Source organism: Lipotes vexillifer, unplaced genomic scaffold, assembly GCF_000442215.2.
Source record: "Lipotes vexillifer unplaced genomic scaffold, Lipotes_vexillifer_v1.1 scaffold1272, whole genome shotgun sequence".
Taxonomy (NCBI): Eukaryota; Metazoa; Chordata; class Mammalia; order Artiodactyla; family Lipotidae; genus Lipotes; species Lipotes vexillifer.
The window spans coordinates 498,544-512,408 of NW_006779909.1; the positions used below are offsets into that span (position 1 = coordinate 498,544).

Consider the following 13,865-nt stretch of genomic DNA (forward strand, 5'->3'; position numbering starts at 1 on the left):
GTGTGTGAAAGTGATATTTTGCTCTTTCTGAAAATAAAAAGCATCTGGGAATAAAAAGATATATAATAAAATTTAAAAGATATGATAAAACTATTTTAGAGTGTGTGTATTGTTCAAGTTGTGAGAGTAGAAGGATGGCAGAAGGGGGGGTACAGAGCTGTACATAAATATATATAATAAAAATTGAAGGGTGTCCAAATACAAGTATATCCATCAATTTCTTGAGGGTAAGGTCCCGGATCATTCTATACACTCATTTAGTTTACCTCCAGGGCTGAGCAAAGTGTGAGGTATATAGTAAGAATTTAATATATACCTGTCAAATGAATGAATGAATGTGCATACGCATGCACAAAATGTTATGGGAACATAGAGTAGGGAACGCTTGACATTGAGAAAAATGGAAATGAGTGAACTGGTGGGTGATGGGGTCAGGGAGTAGAGGTTTGTAGCAGATTTGCTACTAATAGTTCCCCAATATCCATTCTCCCCTTCTTCTCTAGCAATAGTACCCTTCATTGCTAGCTGGACACATTTGCCAACGCTCTTTGCTGCTAGGGATGTCATGTGACTGGCCAATGGAAGGTAAGCAAATGTATGTGTGCACCTTTCAGGTCATGTCTTTGAAAGTAATAGGCATGTCCTTCCTTCCCTCTTAATTCCTCTAACCACTGGCTGGAAATGGACATCGTGGTAAGCCATCTTGGGCTAAGCTGACAAGGGCAAACCCTTCAGATGCATTCTAAAATAGGAGTCTGGGCCCTGACAACTTTGTGGAGGACAGCCACTATGCCAACAAGACTTTATGTGAGAAATAAACTTCTATTTTACTGAAACCAGTGGTTATTTTGAGTCTCTGCTGCGGAGGCTAAATTTACATCCTAATACAAGTGTCAGGAAGGCTTTTACAAAAGGTGATGCTTGCACTGAGTTTCGAAGATTGAAAAGGAGTTCACCAGGTGGACAAAAAGGGAAGAGCATTCAAGACTGAGGGAACACCATGTGTAAAGATATGGAAGTTTAAGGAGTGACTTTAGGATGTCAAGCAATGATGCTTTAAAGGCAGATTGGGACTTCCCTGGTGATCCAGTGGTTAAGACTCTGTGCTCCCAATGCACGGGGCCCAGGTTCAATGCCTGGTCAGGAAACTAGATCCCACCTGCTGCAACAAAGATCCTGCCCACGGCAACAAAGATCCTACGTGCCACAACTAAGACCCAGCGCAACCAAATAAATAAACACATAAATATTTAAAAAAAAAAAAAGGCAAACAAAGGCCAGATAACAGAAGACCCTGTCTGCCTTGCTGAAAAGCTGGGTTTTGTCCTGGTAGACAAGAAGATACTGTATGGGAGGTGTGCTGGAGAGTGAAAAGATTAAAGTCTCACAACTCACATGCAAAATAAGGTGGGATAATTAATCTGTTTTGTAGGACGGGGAACAAAATCTAAAGGATTTTTTCAAGTCAGGGATAGAGGTGGAATTAGAACCAGTAGTCTTTTAATTATACCAGAGTTTTTCCAACTGTGTGGTCTTTGGGCTGACTACATCAAAATCAGCTGGGTTACCTGCTAAAATTGCTTACTCCTGGGTTCCACTCCAGATCTACTCAGAATCTCTGGGGATAATTCCAGGAATTTGCACTTTTAACAAGGGTTTAAGGTGCATGAAAGTTGAAAACCAATGACTATACCAGTCTACCTCAAACATATCTCTATTTTACTATTCCAGTAAAAGTCTTTCAGGTGCTAGTTCAGCAGTCTAGCTTTCTCTGTAATCTCATACCTTCTAGGATCTAAAGATTAAAAAAGGTGCTTCATAAATAGACCTTATAGAGGGGGAAAGGAGGGACTAACTATTGAGCTACTATTGATATTTTCCAGACAGTCTTCTCGACACACATCATTCCACTAAATCCTCACAAACATCCTCGAAGGTAGGCATTACTAACTCCCCCTTACAGATGCAGAAACTGAGGCCAAGGAATGTTAAGGACTCGCCTAAGGTTACACAGATATAAGTTCATCAAATGCCAAAGTCTATCCCTTCCTGTTTCACCCACAGAGGAAGGACTAGTGAACACAATTTGGAATTCCTGAGTGACCATAACTGATCTTAGTTATGTAAATTATGTTTCTTTTCCAGATTGGACCACTTTTACAAAGTAGATGAACAAACTCTGAGATTCCTAACCAGTAGCCAACAGAGTTATTTAACGCAAGTATATTTAGCATGCTTTTTGCTGAGTTTGGGGCTTGGACTTGCAAGATTTTCATGTGAGTTTGTTTGATCTTAGTACAAAATGAAGAACTTCACTCAACTTGCAGGCTTTGGTTTTTGCTTTATGGAGAAAATGGAGACCAAGTATCTAGCAGGTTTCTTTTTTTCTTTTAAGTAGATATTAGCAACTCTTTTATTGATTTTTAAAATGATTTCGATTTTTTTCACTTAAAACTTGAAACATAATTTGTGAAGTTCCACAATCCAACGCCCATTTCTATTTTACTGAAGACTTTCCTAAACCAAGCAAGAAATGTGAAGTACGTATATGTTACATTTCATTGCATGACCTTTATATATTCACATTTGCATTAGTTCATTGAATTTTACTGTAAGAAAAATTTGAGTGCATACAAAAAAGCTCTAGATATTCTGACTGGCAGTAAAATCAGTAGACTACCAGACCTATTGAAATCTGCTGGAGAAGTTTCAAAGTAGCAATACAAATGGTGTACATTAGAGGAAAAAAAGCCACCTTTTCCTTTCCAGTTTTAGAACATGCACTTTGGAGATAACAAGCTAAAAGGCTATCAATGAAGTGTTTAAAATGCACATAAACTCAATAGAAGATTTAAATCTCATTCATTTTGTTTTTATTCTAGAAATTAAGAGAGTATTTTTCCACTACCTTTAAAAATGAGCACAGGTCTTCCCTGGTGGCGCAGTGGTTGAGAGTCCGCTGATGCAGGGAACACGGGTTCGTGCCCCAGGACGGGAGGATCCCACATGCCGCGGAGCGGCTGGGCCAGTGAGCCATGGAGGCTGAGCCTGCGCATCCGGAGCCTGTGCTCCGCAGCGAGAGAGGCCACAACAGTGAGAGGCCCGTGTACCAACAGAAAAAAAAAAAAAAAAAAAAAAAAAAAAAGAATAAATTGCAATCTTCTTTGATGCATTAGGGTGCAGATTTCACTTCAGGGCTCTCAAAAATTAAAGTAGCCATATTAAAACCCTTTGGGGTGGTTTATATATAATCCCAGTTCCATTCTATAATTTGAAGGGTGGGGTGAATTTGATTTTTTGTAGGCCCATTTCAGCAGCATCTTTCTTTGCAGGCAACTCCTGGAAAGGAAGGATGCAGTCTTAAATTGGCAAAGGTCTTTACACAACTTGCTCTGGAAGGGTCCGTCTAATGTGATATCTATTGTCCTAAAAAGCGTGGAAATAAAGTCGACTAGTCCCTTTTTTCCCCTTTTCTTCCGTAGTTCTACACTCATCTGTTTTTGTTTTTTTTTTTGCGGTACGCGGGCTTCTCACTGTTTTGGCCTCTCCCGTTGCGGAGCACAGGCTCCAGACGCGCAGGCTCAGCGGCCATGGCTCACGGGCCCAGCCGCTCCGCGGCATGTGGGATCTTCCCGGACCGGGGCACGAACCCGTGTGCCCTGCATCGGCAGGCGGACTCTCAAGCACTGCGCCACCAGAGAAGCCCCACTCATCTGTTTTAACATTTCCTGCGCCCCCGCTAAACTGGGTGTTGTCAGCGATACAAAATTCCTCCTTTCAAGGAGACCGCAGGGGACATGTTGGGGAAAAGGGGCCACCTGTGAATCTGGGGAAGTCGAGGACGCTCAGGATGGCGCGGTCCAACTGTGCAGGGGCCTTCAACTCCACGAAGGGCTGACACAAGCGTCCCGGGACGAGGGAGGAAGAGCAACTCGCTGAGAAAAAGTAGGCTCTGGCCAAATCCCGCGGGAACTGCCCTTCCCTCCGGCGGCGTTCCCTCCCCCACCTTGGTTGCCAAGGAGACCCAAGTCCTGGGCCGGCGGACTGCTACAGGCAGGGGGGGCCTACCTTTCCGCGGCCTGAGTCGACTGGTTCACCAGCCTTGCCCTCCACCGTGCTCCACAGTCGCGTCCGTCAAGTGCGACAGCGGACGGGCGGGCGAAGCCCTGACGCGCGGCCTCCCTTCGGGAACCGGAGCGAAGCGAGGACCTGGGTCGCGACCCCCCTGCCCAGACCCTTGCGGGTGGGAGAGGCTCATTTGAACCAAACTGCCGGCGCTGGTCGCCACCGCAGCCCCGCAGTCCCGGGGCTCCCGAGGGCGCTGTTTCAGGCACCAGCCACAGGTGCCCGAAGTGCTTGCGGCTGCGGCGTCTCTGTCCCCAAAGCCCCGGGGAACCTCCGCCCTCTGGGGTGAGGGAGGACTCGCGGGAGCCAGTGAAAGGAGCGCCCGAGGGGCCGCAGACGCTCCCAAACGGGCCTCGGTAAAAGTCTCGTCGCTTCGGAGGCGATTGGGAGCCGTCTCCACCCATCTCCCTTTGTGAGTGTGTGGAGGTTTCGTTGGGACTTGCCCGGCTCGAAGTATGGGATGCTCGGGTCGGCCAGTAAATGCCACCTCTTGGTCTTTAGGGCCACACTAGATAGGCCACCAAGTGTGGTCCTGCAGAAATAGTGATTTACCGAGATAATCTTCTCTTTTCAGAGACGATGCTTAAGGTACAAGGAAAACCATTTCTTGGGACATATGAATTGTAATTCAAGCTTGAGTTACTACAGTGAAGGAGCAAACATGCTTGACTCCGCCAGTGAAGTGGCGTTTTCGGAAGAAAAAACTACCGAGATCTCTCAACTCTCTTATCTCCAACTCTCTTCTCTGGCACTGTCAGGGGACACAGCATACAGCGAAAAAACCTCAACTGGTTTGCCCGAAAAAACTGGCTATCCGGACTCCGTTTACATTATGGCAGCGAACATTTTTCAGGGCATTCGATTCGAAAAGTCACCAGAGAAAGTCTTAATAAAGTATGGAAATGAGCCCCTGCTGTCCTCCACCGAGTCTGAGGATGAATCCTTTCAGCGTTTGTCCTATGAACTGGCTTTCAGTGCCCTGAAGTGTGAGTAGTACCCGTTTTGACAGCACTAACGGAAAATAATGAGAGAATTTGTGGAGTGCAGTCCCCCTTCCTGCCCCTCATGCACACACCAGGTTTTGTTTTTAGGCTTATGAATATCTTTGGTCAGTTGCAAATGTCCAGGCATTAGGAGAGTTTCCCTGTACAACAAGCTCTTTCAGGCCAGAAACGTTTTTTTCTCTGCAGATTTCCCTGTGCCTAGAACCGTGCCTTGTCCTTAGATGGGTCAAAATTAAATCAAGTTAAGATGATCCGAATCACTGCCATTCGCTTTAATTTTGGAAGCTTGTAAATGTATTTTTTCAAATTTTTGTAAAAGTCTCCTTTCTAACTTGCTGCCAGGATTTGAGGTGTAATATTGCAGATTCCCTCAATGGTGGGTAATGATCAACTTCTGAGTATGGAGTTGACTCCAGTACAGAATCAAACATTTTTACTGTGAGAGCAGTCAAAGGGCCTGGAGACATGTTTCTGTACTAGCTATAAACTATAATACAATATAAACTATAAAGTTTATATTGGTTTGTGTACTGAGTATTCCAAAAGAAGTTCCAGAAATGTTTGGAGTATTAGCAGCCTGGCTGAAATGATGAGCTTCTTAGAGACACCCAGAAAGGGCATCACTCATTTGCATATATTTCCTTAGTGTTAGTACTTACTGGGCCTTGTACATCCTTGCATAGAGGCAGTTAACAATTGTTCAGTGAAATAAAATGTCCCATTAATTACTCAGATATGAATGTGTATATTTTTGGTTGTCTGCAGACATGAGGTTACTCAACTCTGAAGCTAGGAATTTGCCATCACAGAGAAAAATTTATATGATGTTAAGAGGCAACTACTCTTTGGGTTTCATTTCTTTATTTTCTGCTTGTGATCTTTTTTTTTCCTTTTAAAATCTATCTTAGCCATTTTTCCCTCCTCCAGTTTAATCTTTCGGATTCTATTTCATCCCTTCCCTCCTCTTCCTTTTTAAAATGCAGATTTAAAGACCAACCAGAGTGTTGTACTTTAAATCATGAGTCAGGTGAACATTTGAACATTTTCTCCTTGCAACAATGAAATGCAGACTAGGCGTTTATGCTGATTAGTTGATATTTTAATGGTAATGTCAAAATTCTATTATAGACAAATTTTTTCCCCCCGATAAGAATATTGAATCTTACCTTTAGAAATCAATTATAAAAGCCTGAAATTATTCTTTGTAAAATTAATGCATTGACTAGATGGTCATGCTATAGTGATGTGTATGGTAGATTATCTTTTTCTTTCTCTTGATCTATATTTCTGTTTTATGAAAGGGTCTTGTGACTGACATTTTTTAATAACCTAGAAATTCCCATTTAGATAAATTATTGTCATAGACCTTTATAAACCTACTTTTCCTTGAAATGTTCATTTTTATAAGTTCAAATTCTAAGATGAGATGGCTTTGGTTGTTTACTTGGTACAACTATTATTTTCTTCTTAATGATAATAATATCTTGCTTTAAATTATCATCTGAATAATTTCTGAATGTTCAAATGGAATAAAACTAGAATTCCTAAGTTCAGTGGGTTTCCAAGATAATTAAGAACCTGATATTTTGCTTTAAAATATTGGAGACTCTTATGCATTTCACTTTTGTCTTTTGTATTATCAGTGTTCTATCAATACTTTCACATGTAATATTTTGTAAACTCACATCTGGCTTATACAGTATAGGTTCAGGGAATCATGGTTCAGGAAATAAAACTGAGGATTTCTTCTCTAAGGTTTTATAGGAGCAGTAAAGCTGAAAAGGTTAATGTACAAACTAAAGAGAGCTTGGGTAATGGTCTCTTTTGTTTGTGAATTTGTGAACAGATAATTGGATCATATTACCATATCTTTTTAAGTATGAAGAAAAAAATCTATACAAATGTTAAGCGTATTTTTTTGGTTGTGTTTTATGTTGTCCAGTTTTATTATTTGCCCTTTTGTTGATGTCCTTTGTGTATAAGGTATTTCAAAGCAGAGAGTGTATTTTTCTGATTAATCTTTTAAAGGTTTAAAGGGCTCAGAATCATGTTTGTTGAAATGACCACCACTAGTCTCACTCTGCTAAATAACTTAAAAGGTCAATTTTCTGCTAAAGAAGGTAATGAAGAGTAACCTATTCCTATTAAGTTTGACTTATGTCAAAGAAGTAGAGTACTAGCAGCTAATTTATTTTTTAAAAGTATCTCTGGATGTTTCAAGGACTATTAAATATTAAAACAGAAGAAAAACTGGCGAAACGATTTCTTAAAAAAAAAATTAATGAACAACTCATTAAGAAAAAAAATTGAAGAAAGAGATGTTCCTGAAATTGTTGATCTTATTCCTGGCTTAATTCTTTCTCCAACCTCTCTAGTTGTAAATAGTATTTGATGACCTCTCAGTCCGAGGAACTGGCTGTGGCATTAACTTAGTCATTTCAAAATCATGTAACCTGTCAGTGAAAAACCTAGCAAATACTTAATATATGGTCTGGTTATGGCTTTGGGAATAAGTATGTGTAGTCAGGGATCCCCAAGACCACCCTCAAGTTCAATGATTCACTAGAAGGACTCACAGAACTCAGTAAAGCTGTTATACTCATGGTTACAGTTTACTACAATGAAAGGATAAAGATTAAGATCAGCACCAGAAAAATATACACAGGACAAAGTCCAGAAGAGACCAGGTACAGCTTTCTATTGTCCTTTCTCAAAGGAGTCTTACGGACAGTGCTTAATTCTCCCAGCAACAATGTATGACAACATCTATGAAGGTTGTCAAGTTTCCCTCCTTCCACAGATAGAAAAACCCCATGTACCTATATTTATAATTATAAGAGGGCCTTGGCATTCTTTTTTTTTAACTGAAGTATAGTTGAATTACAATATTCTGTTAGTTTCAGGTTATAGCTAAGTGATTCAGTTATTTTTTTTTCAGATTATATACCATTACAGCTTATTACAAGATAATTGAATATAGTTTCCTGGGCTATACAGTAAATCTTTGTTGCTTATCTATTTTATGTATAGTAGTTTGTACCTGTTAATCCCATACTCCTAATTTGTCCCTCCTTTTCCCCCTTTTCCCTTTAGTAATCATGTTTGTTTTCTATGTCTGTGAGTCTGTTTCTGTTTTATATATAGATTCATTTGTATTGTTTTTAGATTCCACGTATAAGTGATATCAGATAGTATTTGTCTTTCTCTGTCTGACTTACTTCACTAAGTATAATGTTCTATAGGTCCATCCATGTTGCTGCAAATGGCAATATTTCATTCTTTTTTTATGGCTGAGTAACATCCCATTGTATATATATATATACACCGCATCTTAAGCCAGTCATCTGTTGATGGGCACTTGGGTTGTTTCCATGTCTTGGCTATTATAAATAGTGCTGCTATGAACACTGGAGTGCGTGTATCTTTTTGAATTAGAGTTTTCATCTTTTCTGGATATATACCCAGGAGTGGGATTGCTGGATTATATGGATCTATTTTTTGTTTTATTAAGGAACCTGCATATGGTTTTCCATAGTGGCTACAACAATATACATTCCCACCAATAGTGTACAAGGGTTCACTTTTCTCCACACCCTCTCCAGCATTTATTATGTGTAGACTTTTTGATGATAGTCATTCTGACTGGTGTGAGGTGATAGCTCGTTGCAGTTTTGATTTGCATTTCTGTAATAATCAGTGATGTTGAGCATCTTTTCATGTGCCTGTTGGCCATCTGTATGTCTTCTTTGGAGAAATGTCTATTTAGGTCTTCTGCCCAATTTGTGATTGGATTGTTTGTTTTTTTGATACTGAGTTGTATGAGCTGTTTGTATATTTTGAATAAGCCCTTGTTGGTAGCATTGTTTACAGATAATTTTCTCCCATTCCATAGGTTGTCTTTTTGTTTTGTGGATGGTTTCCTTTGCTGTTTCAAAGCTTTTAAGTTTGATTAGGTCCCATTTATTTATTTTTGCTTTTTTTTTTTCTATTGCCTTGGGAGACTGACCTAAGAAAATATTGCTACGATTTTTGTCCAAGAATATTTTGCTTATGTTCTTTTGTAGGAGTTTTGTGGTGTCATATCTTATATTTAGTAATATAAGCCATTTCAAACTTATTTTTATGGATGGTGTGAGGGAATGTTGTAATTTCATTGATACAGGTGGCTGTCCAGTTTTCCCAACACCACTTGCTGAAGAGGCTGTCTTTTCTCCATTGTATATTCTTGCCTCCTTTGTCATAGATTAGTTGACCATAGGTATGTGGATTTATTTCTGGGCTCTCTATACTGTTCCATTGATCTATATGTCTGTTTTTGTGCCAATACCACACTGTTTTGATTACTGTAACTTTGTATAGTCTAAAGTCTGGAAGGGTTATACCTCCAGCTTTGTTCTTTTGCCTTAGGATTGCTTTGGCAGTTCTGGGCCTTTTGTGGTTCCATATCCATTTTAGGATTATTTGTTCTAGTTCTTGAAAAATGTCATGGGTATTTTGATAGTGATTGCATTAAATCTGTAGAGTGCTTCACTTTAGCAATATTAATTCTTCCAATCCAAGAGCATGGACTACTGTTCCATTTTTTTGGAATCATCTTCAATTTCCTTTATCAGTGTTGTATAATTTTCAGTGTATAGGTCTTTCACCTCCTTGGTTAAGTTTATTCCTAGGGTTTTGTTTCTTTTTTATGATGCAATAAACGATATAACTTTAAAATTTTTCTCTCTCATTGTTAGTGTAAAGAAATCCAACAAATTTCTGTATATTAATCTTGTATCCTGCTACCTTGCTGAATTCATTTATTAGTTCTAATAGTTTTTGTGTGAAGACTTTAGGATTCTCTATATAGAGTAAGTATCATGTCATCTCCAAATAGTGTAAGTTTTACCTCTTCCCTTCCAATTTGGATACCTTTTTTTTCTTTTTCTTATCTGATTGTTGGGGCTAGGACTTCCAGTACTATGTTGAGTAGAAGTGGTGAGGGTGGGCATCCTTGTCTTGTTCCAGAATTTAGTGGGAAGGCATTCAGCTTTTCACTGTTGAGTATTATGTTGGCTGTGGGTTTGTCATAAATGGCTTTTATTATGTTGAGATATGTTCCCTCTATACCCACTTTGGTGAGGGTTTTTATTAGGAATAATGTCAAATTTTATGAGATGCTTTCCTGCGTCTTTTGAGATGATCTTGTGGTTTTTTCTTTCCTTTTGTTAATGTGGTGTATCACACTGATTGATTTGCATATGTTGAACCATCCTTACGACCCTGGAATGAATCCCACTTGGTCATGATGTGTGATCCTTTTTATGTATTGTTGGATTCAGTTTGCTAATATTTTTTTGAAGATTTCTTCATCTATATTCATTAAAGATATTAGCCTATAATTTCCTTTTTTTTGTAGTGTCTTTGTCTGGTTTTGGTATCAGAGTGATGGTGGCTTCATAGAATGAATTTTACAGTGTTCCATTCTCTTCAGTTTTTTGGAATATTTTGAGAAGGATCAGTATAATTTCTTCATTGTATGTTTGGTAGAATTCCCCAGTGAAGCCATCTGCTCCTGGACTTTTGTTTGCAGGGAGTTTTTTTTAAAATTACAGATTCTATTTCACGTCTGGTGATTGTTCTGTTCAAATTATCTGTTTCTTCTGGACTCAGTTCTTGTAAGTCTTATGTTTTTAGAAACTGTCCATTTCTTCTAGGTTGTCCAATTTGTTGGCATATAACTGTTCATAGTGTTATGATTTTTTTGTATCTCTGTATCAGCTGTTACTTCTCCTCTTTCATTTCTTATTTTGTTTATTTGGGTTTTCTCTCTTTTCTTCATGTTGAACCTGGCTAGAGGTTTGTTGAATTTATCTTTCTCCAAAAAACAGCCCTTGGTTTTATTGATATTTTCTGTTGTTTTCTATTTTACTTTATTTTATTTTATTATTTTTAAAAATTTATTTTTGGCTGTGTTGGGTCTTTGTTGTTGCACGTGGGCTTTCTCTAGTTGCAGCGAGCAGGGGCTGCTCTTTGTTGTGGTGCATGGGCTTCTCATCACGGTGGCTTCTCGTTGCAGAGCAAGGGCTCTAGGAGCATGGGCTTCAGTAGTTGCACACGTGGGCTCAGTACTTGCAGCATGCGGGCCCTAGAGCACATGGGTTTCAGTAGTTGCAGCGTATGGGCTCAGTAGTTGTGGCCTGCAGGCTCTAGGGCACACAGGCTTCAGTAGTTGTGGTGCATGGGCTTAGCTGCTCTGTGGCATGTGGGATCTTCCTGGACCAGGGATCAACCATGTCCCCTGCACTGGCAGGCAGATTCTTAACCACTGTGCCACCAGGGAAGTCCCTCTGTTGTTTTCTTTTTTTTTTTTTTTTTTTTTTTTTTTTTTTTTTAATTTATTATTATTATTTTTTGCAGTACGCGGGCCTCTCACTGTTGTGGCCTCTCCCATTGCGGAGCACAGCCTCCAGACACGCAGGCTCAGCAGCCATGGCTCACGGGCCTAGCCGCTCTGCGGCATGTGGGATCTTCCCGGACTGGGGCACGAACCCGTGTCCCCTGCATCGGCAGGCGGACTCTCAACCTTCCCTGCGCCACCAGGGAAGCCCCCTCTGTTGTTTTCTTGATCTGTATTTATTTCTTTTCTGATCTTTATTATTTCCTTCCTTCTGATGAATTTAGGTTTTGTTTGTTCTTCTTTTTCTAATTCTTTTAGGTGGTTGGTTAGGTTATTTATTTGAGATTTTTCTTGTATCTTGAGGAAGGCCTGATTCATTGTGAGTGTCTGTCTTAGATCTGCTTTGGCAGTATCCCATAGATTTTGTAAGGTTGTGTTTTCATTTTCACTTGTCTTGAGGCATTTCCTGATTTCTTCTTTGATTTCATTGTTGACCCATTGGTTTCTTAGTAGCATGTTGTTTAGTCTCCATGTGTTCATTCTTTTCCTGTTTTTCTTTCTGTGGTTGATTTCTGGTTTCATACTGTTGTGGTCAGATAAGATGTTTCAAATAATTTCTGTCCTTTTAAGTTTGTTGAGGCTTGTTTTATGACCTAGTATGTGGTCTGTCCTAGAGAACATTTCATGTGCCCTTGAAAAGAATCTGCATTCTGTTTTTTTTTGGATGTAGTATTCTGTAGATATCAATTAAGTTCAACTGATTGTGTCATTTAGAACCTCTGTTGCCTTACCGATTTTTTGTCTGGATGATCTGTCCATTGATGTCAAAGGGGTGTTAAGTTTGGCTACTATTGTATTGTCAGTTTCTCCCTTTATGTCTGTTAGTGTTTCTTTTATATGTATAGGTGCTGCTGTATTGGAGGATTATATGTTAACAAGCATATTATCTTCTTGTATTGATTTCTTTATCATTATATAATGCCCTTCTTTGTGTTTCTTTATGGACTTTGTTTTAAAGTCTATTTTGTCTGATGTGAATATTGCTACCCCCACTTTCTTTGTGTCTCCATTTGCATGAACTATCTATTTTCATCCCCTCACTTTCAGTCTGTGTGTCTTTCACCCTGAAGGAAGTCTCTTGTAGGCAGCACACTACGGGTTCTTGTTTTTTGTTTTTGTTTCTTCATCCAATCTGCCACACTGTGTCTTTTGATTGGAGCATTTAGTCTATTGACATTTAAGGTAATTATTGATACGTATGTACTTTTTGCCATTTAACCCTTGTTTTTCAGTTGTTTTTATAGTTCTTTATTTCTTCTTTTTGTTTTTCCTTTTGTGGTTTGATAATTTTCTTTTGTAGTATGCTTGAGTTACTTTCTTTTTGGTTCTTGTGAAACTACAGTATATTTTAAATTTGTGGTTACCATGGAGTAACCACAAATTTAAAATATACTGTAGTTTCAAGTATGTTCAAGTATGTTAACTCACAGCTGTGTCTACTGGCTTTAAACTGGTAGTCATTCAACTTCAGACACATTCTAAATGATCTATATTTTTATACTCCCCTCACCCACATTTTGTGATTTTGCTGTCCTATTTTACATCTTCATGCATATCTTGTTAGTTGTAGTTATAATTGCTTTTACAATTTTTTGTTTGTTTTTTAATCTGTGTACTAACTTAAGTGATCTTCCATCCTTTTATATATTTGCCTTTCCTATTGTGATTTTCCCTTTCCTATAGTTTCTTGCTTCTTTTCTATTTAGAGAATATCCTTCAATATTTCTTTTAGGGTAGGTTTAATATTGCTGAGTTCTTTTAGTTTTTGCTTGTCTAAGAAATTTTCTCTTCTTCTGTTCTAAATGATAATCTTGCTAGGTAGAGTATCCTAGGTTGCATGTTTTCCTTTTCAGGACTTTGAATATGTAATGCCACTACTTTCTGGACTGCGAAGTTTTCTGCAGAGAAATCTGCTGATAGCCATATGGGGGTTCCCTTGTAACTGACTCTGTTTTTCTCTTGCTGCCTTTAGAATCCTTTCTTTATTTTTAAATGTCATTTTAGGGAATTCTCTGGTAGTCCAGTGGTTAGGACTTGGCACTTTCACTGCTGTGGCCCGGGTTTGATCCCTGGTCAGGGAACTGAGATCCTGCAAGTGGTGTGGTGTGGCCAAATAAAATAAAATAAAATAAATTTGTCATTTTAATTATGATATGTCTTGGTGTGGGTCTCTTTGGGTTCATCTTGTTTGGGACCTTCTGTGCTTCCTGTATCTGAGATCTGTTTCCTTGTTTAGGTTTGGGAAGTTTTCAGCCATAATTTCTTCAATTACACTTTCAATTCTCTTTCTCTTTCCC

The 13,865-nt window shown here is 39.1% G+C and overlaps 1 protein-coding gene across 1 annotated transcript in view; it reads left to right on the top strand.

Moving 5' to 3' along the window:
* The first annotated feature begins 4,305 nt into the window (after positions 1-4,305).
* NSUN7 (NOP2/Sun RNA methyltransferase family member 7) overlaps positions 4,306-13,865 on the top strand; it is a 61,488-nt gene continuing 51,928 nt past the window's right edge. The window contains 2 exon segments of the mRNA XM_007453060.1: positions 4,306-4,410; positions 4,700-5,111. Coding sequence (XP_007453122.1) covers positions 4,742-5,111 — 370 coding nt within the window. The 5' untranslated portion in view covers positions 4,306-4,410; positions 4,700-4,741.